Source organism: Halyomorpha halys, unplaced genomic scaffold (assembly GCF_000696795.3).
Source record: "Halyomorpha halys isolate HHAL.00 unplaced genomic scaffold, Hhal_1.1 Scaffold203.1, whole genome shotgun sequence".
In the NCBI taxonomy this organism is placed as follows: Eukaryota; Metazoa; Arthropoda; class Insecta; order Hemiptera; family Pentatomidae; genus Halyomorpha; species Halyomorpha halys.
In genome coordinates this window covers 695,387-712,481 of record NW_027108332.1, presented here as the reverse complement: position 1 = coordinate 712,481, position 17,095 = coordinate 695,387, and the positions used below count along the sequence as shown (strand labels likewise).

The following is a 17,095-nucleotide window of genomic DNA, read 5'->3' as shown; positions in this document are numbered from 1 at the left end:
ATTGTATGTGAATAAGTGAACTATTACAAATAATGTATTATTAAAGTACTCCAGAGTACTAAATAATTCTTTATAATAAGAGGAATATTATATATTGCTTTCTGTATGGAAGATTTTATAAAATTTCACTTCTTTGTCTACATTAGCCTGCAGACTTATTAAAACCTAATGATAAGAACTTAATTAAAGAATTTGAATTGTTAAATACTTGTTAGATAGAGGGAATAATATATAAAAAATATGAAAAAGGGAAAGGCTAAGGACCATGAATATCAAAGTTTTTATTACCTGGAAATCAAGTCTAATTTCAGTGGCACTCAGCAAAACATTCCTAACTAAACAGCTTAGTAAGTAATTGCTGCACAAACATTTTATTGCCCCATTACTTTATAAAAAAGCACCAGATAACATAGTGCATACAAAAGAAAAAAGATTGGGTAGTTCTGATTTTTTTATCTATTGTTTGGGTTGATATTGAGATACCAAACTTTTCTCAAGACATGAATCACTTTCAATAAATGTCGCCTGTGGATTGCCAATCCAATGTTATTACCTTTTTGTTGCAACATTAAGGTAATAAAAATATCTACTACTAATTATATTTCAAGCTTATTCTTTCTAAAAGTTTCTGAACAAAATTATTGCTTTTCTATTTCTTCAATAAAAGTTTCTCTCATTAAAAAACTAATTTTAGGGTATCAATGGAAGCAATAATCAGTTTGGCAATTGAATATTTGTTTTAAAGATAAGCAAGAGAAAATAACATGGGGTCAGCAACTACTCTAAATAAAATCAACTAAGAATTTGAACAGAATGGTGGGGGACATGACAGGGTTGCCACCAATGCCCACTATACTAATATAACACTTTAAGAAATTGTACCTATAACGACATTATTCACAAACATAATGCTAAACACAAAAATAAACTATTATAACTACAGGTACCTACTCCTCACTTTATGATCTATCTGCTTAATGACGACTACTCCCACTTATGACTAATCAGGAAATATTTCAGCTTGATTGTTGGTCTATGGTGAAAGGTGACTTGTGCATTGAGTGTATTTTGTAGCACCATTAACAATTCAATTGCAAAGCATTTTCCAACCAGTTTTATTCCGATTAGCAATCACTGTGTAAACTCATTCATATTTGTGAAGTTGTTAAGAAATGAAGGAAAGTTATCTATATTGAAAAGATAATAAAGTTCATACAAGACAGAGCTGACAAAATAAAGTTTTTGAGGTTGAATATGTGTTTTGGTGTATGAAGAAAATTTTTATTTCTGTTTTTCTTAATAGAATAGGAAATTTTTATTATGAGTTTCAATTTATCAAAACTTAGTAATGTGAATATTGCAAAAAATAAATAAATAATGTATAATTAATTATTAAACAAATAAATAGTGTTATTTATAATATTGGATAGCTATTTCACAAGAGGCCTTTGTTTGGCGTTGTTGGCACAGTGATGGATCATTGTGCCATCATCATATGATGATGTATTTATCATATAAAATATAAATAATAATATAACAATATAAAAAAAAATTTATATATATATAAGTCAACTGGTAGTAGTGTCCCTTCAGTAGGAAGGGAATTGGGCAACCCACCAAACCTTTTAATTGGCCTATTTCGAATCGTTTTTTATGCAATACACCTACCTCTTCATAGTGATAAAACAAGCAACCAAACAGTCAGCCAATGAAAAGTCTGTAATTTCTAGTAACTCTAATGAACCCTAGGAAGAAGACTTGGTTTTTGTAAACAGGAGACACAGTTGGTTAGTTAAAAGGTTTTCAGGAGGAATAAAGAAAGAAGTACATTGATGTATAATTGTGAATTTTAGAGTACCTAATGCTTATTGGTTTCAATAAATAAGTATCAAATTGGTATATTTAAACCCATTTCTAATGTAGAGAAATAAAAAATTTAAAACTTAGATATTATATTTACATGTTTAACATATTTAAAAATTATGGAAGATATTGATTGACCGTGTGTAAAGATGAAAGGAATATGGTCCGGGTGCGGTCAAAAAAAAAAAAACTCAAATAGTAGAAATATACTATTTGAGTTTTTTTTTTTTGACCGCACCCGGACCATATTCCTTTCATTTAAAAATTATATTGGTATTCTTAGTTTTTTAAGAAGAAGTGTATTTATTTGTTGAACTAAACAAAATAAATAATGGTCAATTGATTTCTTTTGTCCTCCAAATAACCCAATGAATTCACTTTTTATTATAATAATGTTTAATTTAAAATATATTTTATTTCAACTTAATGGCATCCTTGTGAAAGTGTTGGTAATACCATAGTCTTACCTTAACTGTCAAGAAAAAATATAGTTTATCAATTAGAGAACTGTAGATTGTATTTTAAAGAAATTCTAAAATTCTGTATGTAATTCATTTTGTAATGCTTTCAATGTTAAGTATAATTCAATTACCATGGGAAATAAAATTATATCTTTGATATGTAATTTTTTTTTTTTTTTGTAATGATCATGTGTAATTATATTTACTATACTTATTTGTAATGTATTGATATTTTATTTTTAGGATTTTGCATTTACGGATAACAACTGCCTTTATATGATGTTTCCGGTGAAAGGGGGTGATTATAATCCAGTAAACAAAAAGATAAGAAAACATAAAACTGTTCCAAGTTTTTCATCTACCAAAGTTTGTATTAAATCTTGTGCTGAAGGTATGTAATTTTATTTTTAATAAAATATTTTATTTACTTACCAATTCCTTATCTACATTTTTTTAAAAAACAGCTATTTATTCATCAACAAAAATCTATCATAAATGATTGCTATTCCATAAAATTAAACATAACTGTATACCTATTATAAATCGTTTACTCTTCAATGCTTCAATAAAACTACAATAGTCATATGATTTTTCTATTTTTCAATAATCATAAGTATTTATTTGAAATAACTAATAAGAGTGATTCTCAAAAAAAAAAGATCAATTGTAGAGATACTCAAATATACTCGATATAATAGAAATAGAATAATCTTGGCCTGAATAAAAAATGTCTCATGATTTGAACCCCCTTATTCCACACTAATTTGAAGTTTCATTTAAAAATATAATCGGGGTACCTGGTGTAAGGTACGGACAGGTCCCAACGTAAATACAAATACTAAACAATTGTGTCATTATTTTTTTTTTTTATGATCACCTATTATATTTATTTTATCATTTACAGAGCAGTGTATATTTCAGTTACTATATAAATATATCTTTGTTATAGTTTTTAATAATTAAATTACAAATATTTAAAAAATTTAAAGTTTTTTCACTATGATTTTTACTTTTTTTAGGTGAGGAACCAACTACTCCTCCTCCTCCACCACATGTAAATTATAATATTGAGATCAAGTTGGTTAATTTAGGAGAAAACTATAAAGCGCCTCGTCCAAACACTGATGACTTTGATATCTTATCTAATACCATATCTTCTGGCTTAAAAAATAAGATATCTGGGTTTAGAAATCTAAAGATTATTGAATTCAAACAGTAAGTTTTAAAACTTTAATCAAAATAGGTGAATGATAAAATATTTTATAAATTTTCTTAAAGTTGCGATGCTTCTCATAAATTCTACCAAGTACCAGAGTCAGGTTAAAAGTTAACTTTTCAAGACATTATTTTATGTTTATATTATAAAAAATAAAGGATGAAATAATAATTGTTTATTAGTAGTGTAAAGCAACTTTATAAAATAATTTAATGTAGAAATGTTATATTATGTCATAATATTTATCAATACACATTAATTTAATTATTTTCCAGAGAAAAAGACAATATAATTGCTGAAATGGATTTAGAAGTTGACCAAGAACAAACTGAGCGTGGACGCTCATTAGAGGAATCTGATACAAAAGTAAAAGAAGTTATGCAAAGTGTAGTTTCTTCTGGAAAAGTTGGGTCGCTAACATTAGATCCCTCTTATTTCATTTTTCAACCTGTTCAAAGTAAGAATGTGCTTATACTAAAAAACCGGATTTAATATCTTAATTTTTATTTTGCAGTATTGATCTTAATATTTTTTCATCACTGCAACATACATCAAAAAATTTTAACTTATAAAAGATAAATCTGAAAAAATTATGTTCATTACGTTTGTTACAGCTTCATGGGTAGTAAATAATGAAGATATGCAAAAGACAACTCTATTATCTGTTACAAAACTATGGGTTGTGATCGGATGTATTATAGCTTTGTTAATAGTTGCAGTAATGCAGGCAGGGTGCACAATATATAAAACCATGAATTCAACTGGATCAAAACATAAGGTAGTCAATAATCTCTTATAGATTTTATTTAAATAAGAATAAAATTAACCCAAAAAAAATCAACTGATATGGATAAAAGTACTATAAAAAGTATAAGCAATAAACATAATCATACAGATTGTTTAAATTTAAACATTATACATGCCCTATTTGCTAAAATATAGGTCGATCCTTAATATAAGTCCACCCACCATTTTGAAAACAATTTTTGGGGAAAAAATTTAGAGAAGGAAAAATTAAAATAATAATTCACTTTTCAAAGTTAATACACATATATAAATTAAGTTCTACATGGCTAAATAGAATCATAAAAGTATAATATATGAATATAAAAATTTAATAATAGAATAATATTGTAAAATATGAATCAACTTGGGCATAATAGCCTGTAATAGAAAAAAAATTTAACTTGGATACATCAATGTTAAGGTATCCTTGATAATGGCCTAAGGGCTGAAACTTTGGCAGAAAATAAAGATAGTTGAGAGAAAGAACTAAAAGAAGTTGGTGTTTTAAATTAATTACCTACTATCAAACAAGAAATTAATATATAATACATTAATAAACTAATAAATGGAGATTATTAAGTACTGGTTCTATACTTATAATAGTCCAAGTGATATATACATACATTTTTTGATATTTCAGTTATCGGCTAGCTTATTAATTAAATTTATGGCAGATATTTTCATTCACTGTTACAAACTGCTGGGTTAAAGATTCCATTGACTATTATGTTATTATGTTAATAACCAACTTAAAGAATAAGATTGTATTAGTTTTGTCAAGGTTTGGCCTGGTTTTCCCAGTTAATATATTTTTAATTTTTAACTAAAACTTGTTCCACTACAATTTATAAAGGGAATTTAGTTCATTAATTGATAATAAAGTACTTCTCCTGGACTACTGATTGTACAAGAAGGTAATTTGTAGTATCGAGCTCAATTACCAGGTTATTTCCACTAACCATTGAAATGTTAGTTCTTCACTTGATAGATGTATGCCTTAAGGAATATCTCACAATCCCAGAGTCTACTTAAAGCTGATAGATTAGAAAATCAATTCCTTCAAAGTTTAATCTAAAACTCAAGACTAAATTATTGCTGTTAGTATCCATAAAGCTTTCACATATACTATATCATCAGTAAGTAAAGTGATCTATGTGATGGTTTTGAGATTTATGATGTCAAACAAGGCAGCTGAATAATAAGGAAACTAACCCTGAACTTTCAAGAAGAGGATTTTGGGTAAACGATACAGGAAGAACTTAAAGTAGTGTAATATAGAGAAAAATCATAATATTTTGAATAAAAATTAGCTTCAATATTTTAAACAAGTGAATATAAATATAACATCTTTGATATATAATAAATGAATTAAAAATAATCTCATGTATACAAGCCTAAAGTTTAAATCATTTTGAAACAACTGAATTCAAAAAATACAAAAGTAATAACTATTATGAGTTGGTGATTGAAACAATATTTTTTTGTTTTAATAAATTTATTGAGCTTGACAGAAATTAAAGGCTAGGAAATCAACTATGGTTAGATGTATTTCTTTAGTTTGAAAGTTTATATTTTACTCTTTATATTGAATTTGTACTTAGACATAAGGAAAGAAATAATAAATTGAATTTTTCACTTAAAATTTGTTATATTTGTGTTTTAAAATAACATATCTATACAATCATATGAATTATTCGCATAAAAAATATCTAGTGGTCATGATCGAGTACAATTCATCTCTCAGACCAGCCATCTGCCAAGAGTTGGAGACTCTGTGGGACAGCAGCCAGAACAACCAACCAACCAATCTTACAGACCATGTAGGAAATAAATATCATTAAATTAGGGGCAGTATTATGAGTATTAAACTATCATAGTTTACTAATAAAAATATAATGAAACAAATTGAAAAGTTAAGTAACCAAAAGTAATCAGGTGCAACTCATCCCATAGATTAAAAGTTTACCAACAAATGTCATTATTGAAATTGTTACTCTATTCTTGTGTGAGGTGTTGAGAATTAGGAAGGCACTAATGTCCATAATAACCATTTTTAGGAAATTCTGTCCTTGGACCCATACAAAAAATAGATACTTCATCTCATAGATTAGTTGTGCACAATCGAGGGTTAAAACAACTCTATCCTGAGGTAGCACTCTAAAGAATAGTGGTCTTGCTGTGCAGAAATAGTTTTATAGAGCTATAATAGTTAACGTTTAATCTTTATTTCTTTGATTCGGTTTTGTCATGAAAATATTTTTATATTATTTGTTAGAAATAATTATTGTTGTTTAAATTGCTAAATCATTTCTAAATAAAAATGGATCATTAATTCAATAACTTATTTCCAACAACCAGATTTCAATGATTGAATAACAAATAATAATTTCTTTCTAATTATTTTCAGGATGCATTGACCTTCAATTCAGCTTGGAAAGATTATTCAACAGCTAATACAAATTATGCTTTTGAGCCTTTTGAATCAGATGAAAAACAGCCACATTCTTTAGGCCAAAGCAATGGTTCATCCAGATCAACAATGCCATTGCATAAACCAATAAGTGCCCACCCCATGGTAGCATATCATGCTAATGGTAGTCAGTATGCTGATACAAGGTCATTACAGAGACCTAAAGGTTATCAACATTCAATAGAGCGTAGTACATATTCGCTTCCCAGAACTCAACCGCAACCTCCTCCACCTCAGGGTTACTATACTCATCGGTCTGCTAGGAATAATGGTGATCAATTACAGCCTGACTTCTACTTTATGCCATCTCAAAGAAAATACTCAGGTGAAGTTGTTAGAGTATATGTAGATTATAATAATCCTCGTAAGTAGTAACATTGGCAAGTATTATTGGTTTAAATATAAGTAATGTTATTATTGATAATCTATACCAAATATACTGATACGTTAGATTTTTGTTATTTATGATTAAATTATAAGTAGTTCCAGTGTAAATAATAATACCACACAATTTTTAAATTGTGCCATTATTAGTGGCTTGAAATTTAGAAATATTTTTTATATTTGTTCATAATGTTAGTTTATCAGCATATTTAATACCTATTTTTAAGAAGTTTATAGTTGTGATAACAAATAAACAAAGATAATGGATTAACTAAATGTGAATTCAGATATAGTTGAGCTATTACTGATAAGGGGAAATACTTTGAATTGCTAATTATTTTCTTCTCTTATGGCTTTAGTTTGTCAAATTAATCCAATAATAATGGTCATATATACATAAATAAATCAATTTTGTTAAGGGATAAAGTTTTAATTTAAGGAAACAATGTATATACATTCATCCAATAATGTATACATGAAGTTTTTGTCATATTTAGAATAATCAGCTTCTATTATATTTAATCATGAAATATGTTTTTTCATATCATTACTGCTATATCTCATTCCAAGTTATAACTTGCTTTATAAATTAAAGTTTTATTATTTAAATAGGATTTTTTTGTTCTAGTTTTTTTTTTTATGAATAATATTTTAAATGAAAACATCCATCTTAAAAAAAAGAAAAATATTTTAAAGTAAAAGTTATGTACTTTATGTTTTGTTGAAGTTTATTTTTTGATAATTGATGATAATAACTAAACAAATATCCAAGAGTTGTATATATGTACAGTTTTTAGGCCTTTCTTTATTTTATTTTTATTTTTAAATCACTCATTTAGATTTAATTTAATATACCAGCTAAACAAATCATATATTCAAGAAGTCTAGGGTCCCAAAAAAGTGTTTTTATCACAATGCTAAGTCAAGATGAACATATATATATATATATATACACAAACTTTTTAGCTAGATGGTCATTGATCAACTAACTAATTAACCGATTTGGAATAATTATAAAATAAAAATCATTATTACAAATTTAATTTAAGAATTTTCTTATAACATTTGGAGATTTATTTTTATTTAGAGGAGTTGAGTTAAAGAAATTATTATAACACTTTAGTATTTCATTCTTACATAGGTACTGCTGTATTCAGAATAAACCATTCTAGTTATGAATATAAAAATACAGGCAGGAATCAAATTGATATTTAAAAGCAGAAATGATTATTAGATAAGAATGGGAATAACGTGAAGGATCGGAATGATTGATATTTACTTACTTTCTCTCTTTTCAGGTATGCTTCAGACTTAGAAAATATTTTTCAAGAAAGCATTTTTATATTTTATACTTAAAAAGTAGTGCAAAGAAAAATAAATACTAAATATAAAAAAAGAAATGAAAAAATGAAGTAATTTACAACAATAGAAGGCAGTAATTGTGAGGAAAGCTTAAAAATTAAGAACATGATACTAATGCACAAAGATAGCTGAATTTACTAGCTGAGGGCGAAATATATTCAAGGGTGTTTATACCACACACAATAAACTAAAGCTGATTGAAGTTGCACAAAAGGTATACAGTTTAATTTGAGGGAAAAGATTTCATCATGTCATGGTCAAGGCAGAAAAATTTAGAAGTTCTTAGTATATGCCGTAAACTGGAAACACCATAAAAATGGTTTCAATGGAGATAAGTGTTGGGCAGACTGTAAAGTGTTTCTTACAATACTTTCTCTCTTAATTTAACATGATGATTTCTATTAATAATGAAATTTAAATATTTAAATTGTATGAAAATATTCTAAAATAAACTTTTTTAGTAATTTCTCGATAATAATGATGATGAAGATATAAAATAGAGTAACTTTTGGCTTGCTTAAACCATTGAAGCTTCCAGATACTAATTAAAATATTTTATTTACTTTGCAAGCTTTTGATTTATTTTATGAATATCGATTGTTTATTACTTTCAATTAATTCCTCATTACGTTGTGAATGAATAATTAACAACTTTGAAAAGGGTGAAAATATTCTATCATTATTATAATTATAATTAATCTTATGACAGTTATTTTATTCTCAAAGGTTATTTGAATCCAGTCATTATTAATTTACTAAAAAAATAATTTTGGAGAATTTAGAACATATAAAAAATTCGCTAAAAGTGTTAATTTAATTTGTTGTTAGCCAATATTTCCTGATATAATGTTTTAACATCATGTTACCATCATATTAATACCAACAAAAAAATTTAATTAAATAATGTTCTACGTAATGATGCAATACTTTTGTTTTATAATAACTAATAAAATTAGAACTCCAACCACTTAATTTAGCTAATAAGATAAAGAATATGTATATTTCGTTGAATAAATAGATAAAAATTTCATAATGGACAACCAAGAGAAGATTATGAAACAGGATTTTTTATTTGTCTGTTTCAAGATTTTAAAATCAAATAATCCCTTTAAATCCACTGAAAATATTAAATTTAAAAATATTGTAACTTAAGTTCAACAGGTAACTATAAAAATTATTATTAATTTTTATAATTGTTGCATTCAGCAGAAATAGGTGCATTCTTGTTCTAAAAATTAGAGGATAAATATGAGACATGGGAAGCCGGATTTTTCAAAATTCAGTCTATTATCAATGTTGTTTATTTAACTTATCATTTTAAATTCCCAATCAATATGCTGTCATGGAGTATTTTTTCTACAATTAAATTAATATAATTTTTAACTGAAGTAGTATAACTGTGTTACTAAATGTTAAAAAGTACTTACTGTTTTAATGGAGCAACCTTACTAGAGAAGCTAATTCATTTAAATTATTATTCAATTAGATCATTTGCCTAGTTAAGCTAAACTAGTTATAATAGATGCTGTTTATACTAATAATAAGAAATAAAGTTATTTAGTTAATGTATATTGTCTTGGTACACACTGGTATTAATGTAGATTAAGACAGGATTCTTAGTCAATGTTTAAAATAAAAAAGGAAAGGATATGTATATTAATGACCTTTCACTTTTACATCTTCATTATTATTTTTTATAATGTATAATATACAATATCTTGTAAATATGTAAATAAGATTTGTAAAGTTTTATAAATTTTATCTTTCTAGTTATTGTTAATTTTTCTTGGTAATAAACTTTTAAAAATATTTATCTGCCAAAAATTATTATTCTACTTTTTTCAATGAGTAATTAACATTATATTTTCAACTGAGCAATCAACACCAATTAATTAAAATTGAAATTTCTGTCTTATATAACTAAACTCAGAATAACTATATGTGACTGGTGTCATTAACAGTGTAAATGTGAAACAGTAAAGTATAATAGAATTTATCATCATCTAAAAAAGTATCTTGAACTACACTGTACCCTATATGGCTGCTGATGAATTATGAAAAGCCAACCTGTTTGATATTAATTTATCAAAGATAAAAGTGAATGTCTTAATCATTTCTCGGCTCCCAAATTTGTTTTAAGCTACAAACTAAATTGTAATAGTTAAATATTTTAATAATCATGTTGTTTACAATGTGTATGCAAATAATGCAATCTAGTCGGCTTTTGTGTAGTTTGAACTACATTGAGCAATTACTTATGTACCAAATGATAACACATTTAAAATAAATATAAGAAATATAATTAAATCAACATTTACAAATATAGTGTTTTAATAAAATAAACTACTTAAATAATACAAAATAATGTTTATTAAAACATTTATTCCTTAGAATTAAGCCCAGAATAGTAACAATGATAAATAGAAATATACATTTATTTTTTAAAAAACAATAGATTTGATTTATGTATACAACCACAAAACACTTGCAAATATTTGTTTGTGTGCTTACATGTATGTGTTATGCATGATGTATATAATTGTTTTATATTTATACGTATATGGATTGTTTTAATCATTATCATTTTTTTTCTGTATTAATTAACAGTTCCAATTAATAAAAGGACATTTTTTTCTGAATAAATGGATATTTGAATTAATTTTAAGAGCTTGAATAGGAATCTTTTCTACAAAAGCTTAAAATAGATATACAAAACAATTTTTAAAGTTGAATGTTTTGGGTAATTATGTAATTTAGTACAACCAGAAATTTATCCTACCCTGTTTTATAGAATGAACAAGAAATTTTGAAGTATGATGTTAATTTATCAACAATTATGCGGAACAAATAATGAAAAAATTCTTTACATTGAATTGCCAGCTATAAGCGTTACCAATTAAAATATTATGTTTACTCAATTAACAATAATGATGGTTATATTAAGACAATAAAAATATATACTAGTAAGTCATTAGATTGTTCAGTATTGTCCATCAAAATATGATTAGGTATATCTATTTGTAAAGTTTTAACTTAAGAATTTTATGTATATTTTTTATATTAAAAACTTAGATAATAACAATCTCTAATTTGGACAGTTATTGTGAAAATCTTCCACAAAATATTTTTATGATAAATATTATAATCTGAAATAGCTTCAATATTGACTATTCATTGTTATATAGTTTTAAAAAAAATATGAAATAAACAACTCGACTGATGTGTAAATAGATTATTTTCTTATAGCTGAACTAATATTGAATGTAAAGTTTCATCATATATTTATATTAAATAATGATAATATACAAATATTAGTTTATTGTTATGTAATTATTTTGATATGAAGTAGATATATTTTTCTAATTATTGTTCATAGATTTTAATATTCTATTTAATCATTACAGATTTGTGAATTCTAATGAAAGCTTCACTATCTATATAATTTTTGTGTCTTCTTTGTAACAAAAATATCTTGTAATAACATTGTCATAATTCTTAAATAATAAATAAAATTTTAATTTATTTGTCTTCTCTGGTTTTAGCTATATATTATTACTAAGCATATGATTATCAAGCAAATAAATATTATTTGGCAAGAAATAAGATTACTTAAAATGAAAACAACTTGCTAAAAACAATATCTTGTTTTAATTCTACACAGGTACCACCAAGCTAAAAAATAACTTTACGGGTACAGATTTAAGATTGCAGCAAAACTAAGTGTAGCTAATCATTCATGTCTATGAATATATTGAGTGTATAATAAATATTTTTAATGAGGAAAAAAAAAGAGACATATACCCAGGCTTTATAAATTTGGGTTGATCAAGTAATCTTATACCATTATCCATTTTGGTATTAACATGCACGTTTAAATATAGCGATATTCTAAAAAGAAATTAATATTGAATTTCAATTATTATAAAAAAGTTGAAAATTTGATTCACACAGAATACTGATTAACTAATTTATTTGAAACCAATACCATTATCAGTATCATATTATTAAAAGGGAAAAGGGGGCACCTGTCCCATACCCTGACTTTTAAGTTGTAATACAATTAATAAAACCAGAAAATAATTAATAATTAAATTTAAAATAATAAATAAAAATAATTTAACAAACGTGTAAATTAAAAATAAACTATCAGAAAATATTTTTATGTGTTGCACATCAGTAGACCTAACAAATATTTAATAACAAACCAAGAAAATAGGCAGACCTGCCTTTTAAAAACTTGTCAATTAAGAATAATACAGTAATTATATGGTATTGTTGAAATATATATTTTTACCTCTTGGACTGAGTAACTGTAAAACATGCTTGTGCAATTAAGCATGTGCAGCTGCAACCTTTAGAGCAGCAGAGCGGTTCCCAATTTTTTTTCACAACAGTACCCTTTTTGAGCTGAAGAAATTTCGTGACTAGATAAAAAAAGTTCGTGGAACCCTTGTTGAGTTAAAAAAATGTTGTCACAATTGTCCTTAGAGCGGTTGAGTATGTTGGAAAATACGAAATACAGTGAAAAGTAAATGCTAGAATGCACTAAATATTTACTATTTTAATTGTCAATGTTTTTTTTTTTTTTGTAATATTTTGAGAAAGTGTTTTTGGGGTACCTCTGGAAAATGCTTGGGCCACCCTGGGATGCCATAACGGAGTACCACAACGGGGAGTCACCCCTTATGAGGAAGCTTCTAAGTAGAGCTTAACCAACTCGGAAATTTGAAAAACTTGGAAAAGTTCCACAAGATTTAGAATTTATTAGTATGAACTTCACAAATTTAAAGGTTGTTTAAAATGGGAGGATTTTTCATGTAATATTTCAAGTACAAAAAATTGTTCCCATTTTTTAATGGAAATTTTGAAAATATAGTATAATTAGAAATCCTTTACTAAATCAATCAATTTGACTTAGCAGTAAATTATAAAAATATAGAAACCACTTTTAGAATAGTGCATATGGGTCATTCTCCAAATATGGTGCTATTTAGCTACCAAAAGTTTTGGAAAATTAAAGTTAATTGATTTGTATGATGAGAAGATAGTTGGGGGTGCGGTCAGTAAAAAGACACAAACAAGTTGAGAGAATAATTAATTAAATACGTTCTCCCAACTTGTTTGTGTTTTTTACTGTCTGCACCCTAACCATCTTCTCATCATATATATTATCTACTGTCAACTATCTTTTCATCATTGTCAATTGATTTGCTTTTTTTTTTTTTTTTTATTACCCTCAGGGAATGCACCTTGATAATATTCTGAAGCTGGCACACAATTAATATTATAGTTTTTTGTGATATCGATTTTTAAAAAAAATCTAATTCAGGGAGTAACATTTATGACTAAAGAGTAATAAAATGAAATAGAGCACCTAACTATAGCATTAACGCTTATAGAAAATATTTATCTAGTAGTAATCAGTCTTAACTTTTTGATCACTACTAAAAACTTGTCCTACTTAATAAGACTTGAAGTATTTATATTCATATTTATATAAACAAACATCGTATATATAATCAGGATCTAAAGGAATAAAAAGAAGCTTTTAGTTCTATTTTTGTTTTATAGCTGAACTGACTTAAATACTCACATGACTTCAAGATAAAAAAAAAAATAGAAAGGAAAAATACCAAAATGGCGAGTAGAGATTCGTATATCAACCGCTAGTTCACTTAATTTTGAGTAGGAGATGAAAACACCATTCTTCAATTTTTTGTTAATAATTTAGGGCATGAATGAAGATAAATAATAATAATAAATGAATAATTTATTTATTCTGAGACATATCCCTTCAGAATAACATTAAAAGAATATCTAATGGGATTTAGAACCTTGGAGAAAAAAGAATAATCAATAAATAATAAAAAATAATTTTTAGGTCTTTAAATAGAAAAAAAAATAAACTTGTGATATTGATAATTTAGAAAAATAAATAAATAATAATTACAGAGTGATAGTAATTATAAGTATAAATATTTAAAGAGTTGATACAACAGTTTTTGTAAAGTTTACATATGGGTATGTAATGTTATTTTTATTCTGTTGGAACTCGATGGTAAGGGAATGATGGAATAAGCAGAATTTGAAGGTAGGAAGGATATTGGCGTGATGGATGGAAATAGTTAGTCAACAACCTCGACAATGTATTCAATTTAACCGTGTGGAGTTGGTACTGGATTCATTATAGAGGAAATAAGAATAATATATAAAATGAGGATTACAGAAATGGAAAGGGTCCAGAATAATACTAAAAGTAAAACCGAACTTGTGAGTAACATTGTTGAAATATTATAGAATAATATTTGCTATGCAAGCGAAATTCATTTATTTATTATTTATATATTCTATTGACTTCAGGTATGATTAAAACATCTTTATTTCAACACCCTCCTGCTTATTAAGATGGTTAATAGGGATTCTTCTTAATTGGGATGTTTGTCTCTTATCCGACTACTTTTTTAGTATACTAGTATCAATTCCCAAAATATTTTATTACTTAGGTACCTATTTATAGGAGCCTAGGAAGCCAAATTAATTGAAATTTTGGTATAATTTTAGATTATGGACTTTGGTTGATTGGGTGATTTTATTCTAATGTGCGGAAGTTGGCAACAGTGTTCCAATGAAATCAGTAATATCACTATTGTAGGTGATTACAAAAAAAATTTATTTTTTAATATAAAAACTGTCACTCCTATAATTTGATCGAAATTGTCGATTTCAGCTCTTTGCGCTTAAGAGATAAAAAGAAAGTCCTAATGGATCCTTGGAATTGAGGTTGGGACTAAATTCCAACGTTTTAAATTTTTTATTTAAATATAATTTTTCAATATATATAGCAATTTCAATAAGATGTAATATTTTAACGCCCTTAAATAAATTCCCATAACCTTTTAAAGGTCTCTAGTTCACATGTACCATAGCCAAATCCGTCAATTAAAATTCTGTATTCTACTAGATCACATATAATAAATTCTGTAATCTACTAGATCACAGCAAGGCTGGAAACATCTTTTGGCTCAACTACCACTGAAGTAAAAATGTTACCAGTTTTCATCTAGCGTTAAAAATTATTTTTAATATATGATCTTAATTTTTTTTTCTTTACTATGGAAACATTCAGTAATATTATTTTAAGTCATTTTCCCCATCAAATATACGATAGTATTATGATGATATTTGAAGATCTGGAAAATTGGCACCACTAGTTATATATCACTGCTTTGCCTGAATAGTGATACATTTGTATATATCTATTTCACAATACCTGAATAAGGGGGTGGCAAAATCTTCCTACGCCTCGGGCGTCTGACACCCACGCTACGCCACTGATTCCATAGATTGCACCATAGATTTTGGTTACTTTTTGACAACCTGATTGAATATGGGCTTGCCCCCCTCCCCCCGGATTGACTATGGCTTGCCCTCCCTTGTTTTTATCCTGGGTATGCACGCCCTTGTACCAGCCTATTATTCACTAGTGAAATTAAAAAAACAAAAAATCCACGAAACTAAATAGTCAACATCTAAAAGAATAAATATATAATATTAAAAGAAATGCAATGTTAAGTAATTTTTTCCTATAAAGGTATAAATAAGAACAACATAATTTTGATCAGTGATTCTCGCATCCGCCACCGATTGAGCTCGGGATCACCCATCGTCAACGCAAGTATAGATATTTTTTCTATCAGTTTAGAACGCATTAGTCATGTATTTGCGACACCAACAACGGATTTCGAAATTTATCCAAAACATTTATTTTCTTCATCTGGGATAGTGAGGCATCTTAACTTACTAAAGGCAACATGCATTAAGTAAAGTACAGTATCTCACAATATCTAATTGAATATTACAATTAAACGACCAGGCTTAGTCCATTGACAGTGCGTATTGAAATTCTAGCTGAAAATAAATTAAATATACACTGAATGAATGAATTATGAAAAACAAATACTGGGCATTTCTTTTTTATTTTAAGCTGTGCCATTGATTACAATAAGAACGATATAATTAGTCATTAAGAACAGTTAAGGTCAAGGCCGTACCCAACGGGTGACAGGAGGGGGGCAGCCTAGAAGTGAAAACAAAAATTAAATTTTTTTTCAAGCAAATACTAATTGCAATAGCTAATAAAGTGTTGGATAATTTATTTGTGGATCTGTGGCAACACTTAAATTTTGGTTTCATTCGCCTTTTCCATGCTGAAATGTCACAACCTGATTGACTATAGATTGCTCCTCCCCTGGCTACGCCCCTGGTTAAGGATCTAAATCACCGACTCGACTTTTTAAAAAGTGTTTATTGAACTAATACAAAACTGATGTTTGAACACTGAAATATATAATATAAACATAAACTATCTACAAGATGCTCTTCGACGGGTGGTTGGCTGGAAGAGAGAGAAGCCATCTCCAGCTTGGGCTACTTTTTTTTTTTTACTACTACTTTTTATTTATTGATAGATATTACAATCTGCCACACAGTTGTGGGCAACAGGTAATAGTGATGAATGATCTCATACATACTAAAATAAAATAAATAAATGAA

The 17,095-nt window shown here is 26.8% G+C and overlaps 1 protein-coding gene across 1 annotated transcript in view; it reads left to right on the top strand.

Annotated features, from left to right (window-relative positions):
• The window catches only part of LOC106679441 (uncharacterized), a 227,326-nt gene extending 215,342 nt beyond the window's left edge, over positions 1 to 11,984 (top strand). Inside the window, exons 15-20 of the mRNA XM_067046665.1 lie at positions 2,568 to 2,715; positions 3,344 to 3,539; positions 3,816 to 3,997; positions 4,155 to 4,318; positions 6,734 to 7,121; positions 8,479 to 11,984. Coding sequence (XP_066902766.1) covers positions 2,568 to 2,715; positions 3,344 to 3,539; positions 3,816 to 3,997; positions 4,155 to 4,318; positions 6,734 to 7,121; positions 8,479 to 8,495 — 1,095 coding nt within the window. The 3' untranslated portion in view covers positions 8,496 to 11,984. The remainder of the gene's footprint in view (positions 1 to 2,567; positions 2,716 to 3,343; positions 3,540 to 3,815; positions 3,998 to 4,154; positions 4,319 to 6,733; positions 7,122 to 8,478) is intronic.
• The last annotated feature ends 5,111 nt before the right edge of the window (positions 11,985 to 17,095 follow it).